The 11325-nt window shown below is 36.3% G+C and overlaps 2 protein-coding genes across 2 annotated transcripts in view; one reads left to right on the forward strand and one right to left on the reverse strand.

Moving 5' to 3' along the window:
* Positions 1-8898, forward strand: part of LOC108576095 (protein sprint) — a 108908-nt gene extending 100010 nt beyond the window's left edge. The window contains exons 13-15 of the mRNA XM_017939016.1: positions 7478-7938; positions 8627-8758; positions 8878-8898. Coding sequence (XP_017794505.1) covers positions 7478-7938; positions 8627-8758; positions 8878-8898 — 614 coding nt within the window. The remainder of the gene's footprint in view (positions 1-7477; positions 7939-8626; positions 8759-8877) is intronic.
* A 63-nt stretch (positions 8899-8961) lies between these two features.
* LOC108576110 (kinesin light chain) overlaps positions 8962-11325 on the reverse strand; it is a 21998-nt gene continuing 19634 nt past the window's right edge. The window contains exon 7 of the mRNA XM_017939035.1: positions 8962-9103. Within this exon, the coding sequence (XP_017794524.1) occupies positions 9026-9103 (78 nt within the window). The 3' untranslated portion in view covers positions 8962-9025. The remainder of the gene's footprint in view (positions 9104-11325) is intronic.

Raw genomic sequence — 11325 nt, forward strand, 5'->3', positions numbered from 1 at the left:
ATCCTAATTTTGGAAATAAAAGTGTTTGGAAAAGCAGTAAATTTTGGTAAATGGAGAATTCACAGAAGAAACGCGTGAAATTTTCAGACATTTTACTGAAGATCGTTGAAATATAAATTTTGAAGAATTATAGGAAGGCCAGAGAGAAGAGAAATGTGAAATTCTTGCATAGAATGTCACAAATCTTAATTTTTTAAATGAAAGTCTTTGGAAAAATAATAAATTTTGGCAAACGGAGAATTCACAGAAGAAACGCGTCAAGTTTTCAGACATTCTACTGGAGATCGTTGAAATACAAGTTTCGACAAATTATAGGAAGACCACAGAGAAGAGAAACGTGAAATTTTAGCAAGGTTTAAGCAACATAATCCAGGCTTTACAAATTTTAATTTTAGAAATAAAAATTCCCAAGAAAGTAATAAATTACATTCAATATCATATTCACAGAAGAAACGCGCAAAATATTTGCGTGGAATATTCCAAACTCTCTCAGTTTCAACCTCTCTAAATTACAATTATGCCAATAAAATTCTGTTACCAATTCATTTCCTAAAACCGCAAAAAAATTTCCCGAAATGAAACTTCAAGCGCTGCCTGAATATCCGCGAAAAAACCCCGATTGTCGGACTTCTCTTTAAACCTTGTACGGAAATTAGGTCAATTTGACCCAAAATCAGGTCGTAAATTATTTTTCCTCTGTTATTAAATCTATAATTTGGACTGAAACTTTTTCATATCTAACACCCAATATCTCAGTATCTTACATATCTAATCAAATTTTAATAATCTTTACAAAAAACGAGCAAAACATTTGATCGTCTTAGCCAGAACCGGCAGTGGAAGCGACAATATTTCGTGTAATTTCAATATAATGTTAACACGTTGAATACCGGACCAATTCTGCGTGACTTGTTCACGGCGCCGAGATGAATTTTTTATTTAACTACAATATATCAACAGTTAGAAATAGAACTATTTAAATATGCTGTGTAATGCATAACAAGAAAATTTGACAAATATTACCATTTCTTCAAATTAAATGCTTTCACTATTCTTGACACCGATGACCACCACGGCATTCAACGTGTTAAAATTATATTATACAATATTAATCCGTGCGAACGAAACGAACTGAGTTTTATATTTTTACACTCGCTTCTTGTAAAATATGATATCGGGTCAAATTTGACCCAAATTTACCATTTTTCCGCGTAATATTGCAAACTCTGATTGACCCGCTGTCTTTTAAGTTTCCAAAAATTGTGTAAACTTCCAAAAATAAAATACAAAAATCAACGACTCGAAATCTCATCGGAAATTCATCCAGAGGAGAGTTTCGCCTGCGCGAACCGGATGTAAGAAACATCCTCGTTAGAAGTTCCAGGCAAGTTTCTCGAGACAAGTTGATGATAGTTTCGTCTACGCGAGCATGTGACGCACAAGGTAGCCTATAAAGGGAACCATAATGGCCAGCTTTGCCAACAAATTGGAATAGTTTACGAGGTGTCGGTCGTTGGAATAAGCAAACTCTCTCGCGTGTTGCGCTTTGTTGCTCCGAGCGATCATCGTCATCCCCTCTGAATTCGAGTTTCGCGTTGTTCGAAGGGGTTGGTTTGATCACCGACTATCAAACAGCATCGTTTGCGATAATTCAGTCGATCGGTTCGACGAGTTCACGTCGTTACGAAGTTTCGCGAGTATTAACTTTGAAAGACTAACATGGGGAATACAATAGCACGGAGGATTTTTTTGTTTACGTGAAATGGAAGATTGTATGATTGTACAATTTGGGAGAAAGTGTGTTCGATTTTATTTTACCAATGAAAGATAATGATAACGAATTAACGCTGGAACTACTAATTAGCGACATTCCAAAAGTGAATTTTTATGTAAAGAACGTGATTGGAAAATACTTACCAGTATCGAACAATCACATTTTTTCGAATGTTGCATACAGTTCTACAGCGTTAAATTAGTCTATGCGAACCGAATGTAAGGAGCATACTTTTTTGAGAATTTTTGTTTTCAAAATTAAGATTTGGAAAGCCTAGAACGTATTTCTTAAAAATTGCTAAAATTTCAAAAATCCTATATAAAAATTCCACGTTTCTCGTCTCTGTGACCTTTCTATAATTCCTCGAAAGTTATACTTCAACGATCTCCTGTAAAATGTCTTCCATGAATTCTCCAAAATTTTGCAAAAATTGAGATTTGAAGCATTCTATGCAAGAATTTCACGTTTCTCTTCTATAATTCCTCGAAAGTTGTATTTCAACGATCTCTAATAAAATGTCTAAAAATGTCATATCTCCCTTCTGTGAGGGAGAAAAGAATTTCTTCAGTAACAACGTTCGTTTTATTATACCTCGGAAAACTTCCCTTTGTGTAGACTTTCTATTACACAATTTTCTCTTTTCATTAACTCGTACTTCTTGGTTGGACGGAATATTTGTCCGGTTCTCCTCGAGAGAAACTTTCCGGGGGCAAAGTAAAGAGATAGGTAAGAAGGGAGAGAATAAAAGGAGAATCGTAATCGTAACAGCGTAGAAGCATTGGTTAGAGCGTAACGATAGCCGATTCCATTCGGGCCACTTAACTTAATACGACGTCGCAAACAATTCAAGGAAGCTCACCACCCCTGTTTCCTGAACGCTATCGTGGAATACGCAATAGTCCATGGACCGTCCGCGAAGTTCACGATGACATGCAACCGATACAATCACTTTTGTCCGAGATTGTCACGTTCTCGTCACGAGTGGATCATGGTGAAAAGAAATTCACGCTGAATGATTGGAGGAAATGAGAGTAATGATATATGTACATATATAAACATCTGTCTATGTAGAGAGAGTGATACCTTTCGATATCTCGCAGATTATCGACGATGTATAATGGTATTTGAAAATGACAATATTTGAAACTTTGAATATTCGAAAATTTTAATTAAAAAGAGTTTGAATATTTGAAATTAAAAAATTTGGGATATTTGAAAGTTTGAATATTTGAAAATTTGGATGTTTGATCATTTTAGTAATAGAAATGCTGAATATTTGAAAATTTTAATATTTTAAATTTTGAAATTGTGAAAGTTTGAAATTTTGAAAATTTGGAAAGTTTGAATGTTGGATAATTTTAATATTTGAAATTTTGAGTATTTGGAAGTTGGATCATGGTGAAAATAAACTCACGCTGAATGATTGAAGAAAATAAGAACAATGATATTAATCATCTGTCTAGAAGGAGTAATTCCTTTCGATATCTGATTATGTATAATGAAATTTGAAAAATGATATTTTAAATCGAATGATGTACAGTATGTCCCTTTTAAGTGTCTATATGTAATTATTTCTGCAAGTATCAAAAATACGAAAAAATGTTTCACATGAAAGTTGCATGATGAGTCCTGCGAAGGTCACGTTTAAATTCTTAAATGGAACCCTATATTTTTGACTGCACATTCTTGAAATTATCGATGATATGTAACGACATTTGAAGAATTATATTTTCTATATTTCGTTCGTTCTTTGTTATCGTTGGAAATTAATAATATAGAACGTGTAATATTTTTAGTTCAAGTTTTGTTTGCAGTTATTTTTAATGCACAGAGTAAAATTAAAAATAAAAACAAATAATGAAATTTACTAGATGGGACAATGTGTGTAGAATCGGTTCTACAAAATTGAATTCATAACAAAATTCATAAAAACTTCGCAGAATAGAATTTATAAAATAAAGTGCATAAAATTTGGTATACAAGCCCTTGGAATTTTCCCAGAACTTCAACTCTCCCCTCCACTGACCCCTGGGAGTCCCCATGGGACCCCATAAGTCCCCAAACTCCTTGAACAAGGGGATCCTGACCTGAGTAGGGGTTGCAAAGTGGGGAAGTGTCCGCAGCCGCGGCTCGTATCACAGATTTCGCCAGAAAACGGCGTCGTTCCTTGTGAACAAGTCATCAGCTGCCCCTCTGCCAGCCATAATCGCAAAGTAGACGAACAACACAAGCTACCTTTAGCGATAACGCTGCCGATCGTTCAGTGTCAGCCAGTCCATCGTTGGTGCAGCCTCGTCGAGGCTCGTGTTGGGCCTAGCTCACTCGATCATCGGATCCAGTTGCGCGCTGATGATCCACGCGAGTGTCTTCGATGATTCAAATCGAGAAATTCAATTAGTGACAGTGTGTAAAACAGTTTCGCCTCGTTAAGTGGACATTCTTGGTGCGACAGAATATTTGTCAAATCTTCGAGTCTTTGATAAAGTACAAAAAAATCCTGATAGATCGAAAGGACTTTCGATAGATCTTCTTGAGAAAATCGGGAATATCTAGATAAAAGCTGTGCAATTGGAGAATTCTTCAGTTAAAATCGAATTCGAATATCTTAGACGTAAAGTTTGTCGAAAAGACACTTTATTGTGCAACTTCCGATGAAGCTTCTTGTTTGACACTTCATTGACTGGAGATAGAGCAAGATCAAACAAGAGATCCTATTGATCCAGTGTCTAAATTCAAACAGGAAGTGATTAGAAGAGGGATTACTCAACTTGTGACAGAAGTATGAATGGTCTCGGAAGAACTTTTAATACTTCGCTAAGTTGAAAGTTAATTCACGTTTGTCCGACATCGAAACTTGAGTACTTCGAAAGAAGATCAATTTTAAGTGAAAACAAATTCTAGTTGAATCTCATCCATGCGGAAAACGATTTATAAAAACATCGAACTTCTTCAAAAATATTAACGAAACTCCATAAATTATTACTCTAACGTCAAATTTCTCTTCGCTGGAGACCAAAAAGAAACTCTAGGAAATATCAAAAGTCGGTGTACGAAAATCCTTCAAAGTGAAAGATAAAAATTGTTCAAAGTGAAAATCCTCGAGAAAGAAGAAAATTGAACCAACAGAGCTGATTAAACTTTGAAAAATAGAAAAATTAACAATTCCTCGCCTGTTGAACTCTTTATTCGAAAAAAATTGTACTCAATTGAACTTGAAGATTCTTCTATCATTGACAAAGAGCAACAAACTATCCTCTTGCGAGAATTAGCTCGAGGAGGGTGCTTATATCTGGCCGTAAGATTCCACGGTCATGCAGATAATGCCATAGTCGACGACTCCTCGAAGACTATCCTGCTGGCTTGGGCAAGCCATCGATAATTTTATGCGGAATTCTCGTCTCGATAGGGTCGCAGCCTCGCTGAGAAGCAGTCCTGGAGCACTTTTGTGGATGAGCCGGCTCGATCTTTAGCCCCGATTACGCGGAATGCGATTCTCTGAAGAGAAAAATGCGAATGGAGAGCAGCAGACTCATTACTGCGAGTCTATTGATCGCGAGCGTGTAATCCAGAGGAAAAACATTGCTCGAAGCTGATGAACTCTGGAAATACGATGGAATGCTGGAAGATGGTGGAAGTTACAAGAGAAAAAGAATAATTGGTCCGAACGAATAAAGATTTATATTCTTTTTCGTCTATTAAAAGGTCTCGTCTATTAAATTGCAAGTTCAGTGAACTTCGTGAAGTTGATTGAACAATTCTTGCTGATATTCTTCTAATTTTTGGAGATTATTTTACGCGGTTAAATTGGAAGATTCTTCGAAGAGAAAGATTGAAATAAATTATTATAGAAGACTTTTGTGTTACGAACAGTATTATAGTTTTAAGCTAACTTCGATAGAATAGCTGAGGCGATTACAAATTTTTGACAAGTTTGGAAGGTTCAGAGCAAGATGATTAATTGTTCGATGGAGGTGCATAAGGAGAAGAAAAGCTTCTCCATGAAGACAAGGGGCATCTTCCGAAAGATAGGAAGGTGGTTTCGGTGCATTTATAGAAAAGTGCAAAATAGCATGGAAGTGTTTAAACGTAAGGGACAGTTTTTTAATCTTCTAATTTCCGAGTTTTCGAATTTTCAGATTTTTAAATTTTGAAATTCTGGAATTGTCAAATTTCGGAACTTCGCAATTTCAAAATATTTGAATTTTCACACGCTGAAATTTTCGAATCTTGAAAGTTTGGAATTGTCAAATTTCGAAACTTGGCGATTTCAAAATATTTCACTTTTCAGACGCTGAAATTTTCGAATCTTGAAATTCTGGAATTGTCAAATTTCGCAGCTTCGCAATTTCAAAATATTTCACTTTTCAGACACTAAAATTTTCGAATCTTGAAAGTTTGGAATTGTCAAATTTCGGAACTTCGCAATTCCAAAATATTTGAATTTTCACACGCTGAAATTTTCGAATCTTGAAATTCTGGAATTGTCAAATTTCGGAACTTGGCAATTTCAAAATATTTGACTTTTCAGACGCTGAAATTTTCGAATCTTGAAATTCTGCAATTTTCGAATTTTGGAACGTTGCAACTCTCACATTTCGAAAATCTTCAAATTTCCAGAGTTTGAAATTTTCGGACTCTGAAAGTTTTGAAATTTTTGAACTTTCCAATTTCCAAATTTTCAAGCTACGAAATCTTTCAATTCTTGAACTTTGGAATTTCACAGCTTCCCTATTTTACGTACTCCTAAATCGTTTAATTCTGCAATTTTCCAACTCTCAAATGTTCAAAATTTCTATATATCTTTAATCTTTGAATATCAAATCGAGATAAAAACCATTTTCACCGAAAATATCAAGAGAAATTCTTCTATTTGCAAAGGTAGGAGGGGGCTTTCCCCGAAGAAATTATCGTGTCGATGTTCCCGGGGCTAGTGTAAGAGGATCAAATTACTATCTTTCTAACCACGTGCACAGATAAATTCTATTTGCAAAGTTTTTAACATACTTCGCTTATTTTAGAATCCTGAATACCATTAGTAGTTCACTATTGATAAGATAACGCGTCGCGATATCGCGAGTATTTGCCAAGATACCGAGTTAAAAAATCTCTGAATCGAATTTCTTAAATACCAGTATCAAAACCCGGGTACATCCCTCTATAGTAAAGTTACAACGTTCATTCTTCATCCGTTATCTACTGTCTGAACTACTGCTTCAATATTTATTCCCCATTATCAACGTCGCAGTCGACGTTACCCTCACTTTTAAAATTAATAATCCTACAATTCTCGTGTGGAGTAAAATACTACTTTCCATAAAAATCAACAGAAATTATAAAACAATTTTTATTCTAAATTAAAAAGTTTCTTTTTAAAAGCATCAAATTAAAAAAAAAAACCCCAATAAATACACTTATATCTACCTATAGCCTGTCGAAAATTGGTTCTCCATTCAAGGTCACATTACCTGCTATCCCCTCCACCACCTTTCTTAAACTTTCAATTTTTTAATCACCATTTTTATGAAACCTCAAACCGTTCAGACTCAATCGTTTCTTTTTCCTTCACAGACTCTCCAATATTCTATAATTTATAATAATTTCATAGGGAAAAAAATTCCCTATAAAAAAATAGGGAGGAAAATTTATTTCAAAATGAAAGGAAATCTCAATTTTTAACTCAATTTTTCTTTCTCTATTTTACAGCTCCTCCAAGGTTGCAAGCCCTCAGGAATCGCGAGAACGGAGGCACAGGCTCCACCATTAGGTCGTACGCTCTTCAATTGGCCGCAGACAAAACCACCACCTTCTCTCAGAACATCGACAACTTTATCCAGTGCACGAAGGAGGGAAAAGAAGCCAGTCCACACGTGGTGATGAGAAACATGCGGCAGTTCATGTCAGGGATGAAGAATTACCTCGTGAAACACGGCGAGAGGGAATTCGAGAAAGAAGTGGAAAAAGAGAGGCTTAAATTGAAGGCCAATGAGTTTTTGAATCTGGACGCCATCTTGGAAGGAGTAATGATGGGTCTAGTGGTCAGGCCGCTCAGGGAACACGTTTACAGACTGTTTGTGGATCATTACGCGACTACTGGTTCGCTGCAGACCCTAGCAGAAAGCATCCAGCACGCCCAGGGGAAACATGTCCAGGACCTCGGTGTTCGAGTTAGTAGCTGTTTGTTGAAACGATCATTGCTGGTTGAATGGAGGTTGCTGCAGAATGGTTCATTGTCCTTGCACCCTCTGTAATAACAGTTTGCCTGTTCAGATTATGTCTGTTTGAGTTTCGGATAAGTCCAGCTGGATTTCTGTGGGGTTAGGGTGGTTTTTTGTGTTTTCAGATGTAATTTAGATATTGGTGTCCACCTTTGGGACTTGGGGAGTATATTCAATGGAGTAGCTTCGTTTAGCTGTGATTTGAAAAATTTAAATTTCTTAATTTTTGAATATTCAAATATTTGTATTGTTAAATTTTTATATATTTAAATTTCCAAATATTCAAATTTTCAAGTATTCAAATTTATGCATTTCTAAATTGTCAAACACACAATTGAAGTTCTTTTAAAGTAATCAAAGCTGGGATTGAAGGAGAGACCATCAAGGTGAATGTAAAGTGCAATGAATTTTATTTTAAACCCCATAAAACTATATTTTGATTTTAGTACTCTTTGGTAGTCCTTCAACAGTGATCCTCCTTGTACATATGATACATATTTCAGAACGTTTACATTGTTCAACAACTCTATATAGCTATATAACAATCGTACTTTAACGAGTGGTATTTCCAACATTCTAAACTCTCCAAATAAGTTACAATACACCTTAATAACATCATTGACATTCTTATTTACAGCCAAAGATCATACCTCCATCGGAGCCGAGTCTGGAACGGATCTTGAAGTACATAGACCGTCTCCAGAAAGCAGATTCACCACTGGATAAGCTGGAGAACCTTTTAGCTGCTATATCGGCGATCTTCAACTCCGTAAGTCATAAAAAAAAAAAAATAAAAAAAACTTATCCAAGGCAAGATTTTATTATTAATTGCAAGTCTTCTTTAGGTAAAACACGCTAATTCCGGCAGACACGTAACGTTGGGCGCAGACGATCTTCTACCTCTTCTAGTTTGGGTGTTGGTACGCGGTAAGGTTGTAGACGCCGAGGTGGAAGCTGAGTACATGTGGGGCCTGCTTCATCCTTCTCTTCTCACTGGTGAAGGGGGATACTACCTAACTACCTTATCCAGCGCGGTTCACGTCTTGAAGACGTTCAAGTCCAGCCAGGGGACGATGTCCACATTAAACGTAAGTGACCGTGCTGAGGCTGGTCTCTGAAGCATTATTCAACAAGTTCCATGAGTATTTTTGGGTGAAATGTTCATTTGAAATATTAATAATGTTGCTGAAGTGTTTGAGTTTGTTAACTGGATCTATTTCTCACTCAGAAATTAAATCTCTTAGAGATTGGAATTAATACATGTTTCTTAGTTCACAGATTAATTTTCAATGGGAATTTAAGAGAATTTAAGATTATTTGTTAACGAATATCTGTTCAGAGTTTGTTGTTTGGTGTTTCAGGGCTGTGGAACGCCAGACTGTTCATCCGTACTACGAATCTTAGTGCCAGATGAACTGCACGGATCCCTGAACACCAGGACGCTGCCTGTGCGACCAAACATGAACACCAGAGAAATCTGTCGCATTCTCGCGCATAAAATAAGGTGCACCAACCCCCAGGACTATGGTCTGTTCAAGTTGGTCCAAGGGGAAGGTAAGAATCAATAGATCATAGATCTGAATTTTATTCATACACTTCCAATCAACTTCTGTAAGCTTTTCCACCTTCTGCTCCGTTACAAGTGACAGTTCTTCAAGGAGAAATTGTACTCCTTAATATCATTAAATAGATATACTGAACCTTATTTCCACATTTCATGTTATTAATTTCTATAATATGGGACTTTCTGTAAATCTCAATAAAAAATTTCTTTAAACACATCTAATTAAGCATATAATTCAAAATCAAAAGAAACTACATTATTAGAAAACTGAAAAGCTAGGAAGACGAAGAATATCCTAGGGATCTAAAACATTAGAAAAGTTAGAACAAAGCTGAAGAATTATGTTAAACTACTCTCTAGAAGCATGTTGCATCACAAATGAAAAAAATAAGAAAGTTACTATTGAAATTTGACTTTGTTTTGTTATAGAAACCTTACTTGGCGACCACGAGTGTCCTCAAGAGCTCTCTCACTGCCTTTTCGCTTACAAGCGGATCGACGCGAAGATAGCCTGGCCGAAGACCAGTTCTTAATAAGCTCTCGTTACCAGAGGGCCACTTAGAATAACAAACGATACATCGGTTTCGTGACGTCGAGACCAACGAATTTTTCAAGAAAAAGCACCTGTCTCTCCATACACTTGTTGTTAGTTTCGTTACTAGCACCATGTTCTCTTTTTCGATCGTCTCTCATCTTTCGCACATTCACACGTAATACGTAGGTTCGAAACGAAACGGAACAGGCTCCACGAAATCTCGAGCACAAGTATACTTGAACACTGCCAGATATAGACAGCTATCTAATTACCAAAATAAACGTAAAAATTCCATCAAAAGCGACCAAAGTTCAATTTTCAAAAAGGGACAAAAAAAAGGAATAAGTACTCGAACATTCACATTTTTTATTCGTAAATCATGTTACTCTAGATTGATATATATTTAAAATCCTCGTCATTATCATGATTCTTCACTGGTCGCTTTTTGTATTTAATTCTTTCTGCCGGATTATTTTTTCTTTCCTTTTTTTTTTCTTTATAAACTAACGAGAAAAGACTTCTTTAGCTGCGAATAAAATCCAAAGAAATTGTATTATTTCCCACACTGTATAGTTGCCGAGGTACTATAGTGCAATCCAGTATGTGCAATGCGTTGCAGCTAGCAGGAAACGTTCTCGAAAAAGGATTTATTTAATCGCAGCTAAAGGGTCGAGCTGAAAAAGCGGAATACGATCAACGACGGGGCGATTAGCATATTCAACTGGCTTTAATTTACTTGCAAACAGATGCTAGAGCTGTCGAATCGGCTCTCCGCGCGATTTAGCTCGTCTGTGTTGGCTCCAACGGTGAGGTATGAAATTTCCGCCTCTTTCTTCGCGACCACGTGGATTAAAACGAGACGATGGAGATCGTGTATTACTCAGTATTCGATATTTTTTTCTTTTTTTTTTTTTGTTTTTTATGAAGCTCTACGATTACGAAAGCTAACTATTAGATTTCGTCGGCGATATTAGGGTTCGAATCGAGGGGGCTACGATGGAAATTGGGGGAAGAAGGGTGGCTCTACTCGAGAGAAACGAATCGTAGACGTTCTTCGAACTCGATGCCTACTTTAGGAAAGAACACTGTACGTTTTTTACGGAACGGAGCCGCAAGGAAGGTCGCCCAAGTGTCTCTGTAATTTTTTTCACGACATGAAAGTTTTATCACAGATAGAGTGGTATTTTGAGAATCTAGATTTCTATTAGAAACGTTCGAAATACCAAAATATTCAGTT

Source organism: Habropoda laboriosa, unplaced genomic scaffold, assembly GCF_001263275.1.
Source record: "Habropoda laboriosa isolate 0110345459 unplaced genomic scaffold, ASM126327v1 scaffold339, whole genome shotgun sequence".
NCBI classification, from domain to species: domain Eukaryota; kingdom Metazoa; phylum Arthropoda; class Insecta; order Hymenoptera; family Apidae; genus Habropoda; species Habropoda laboriosa.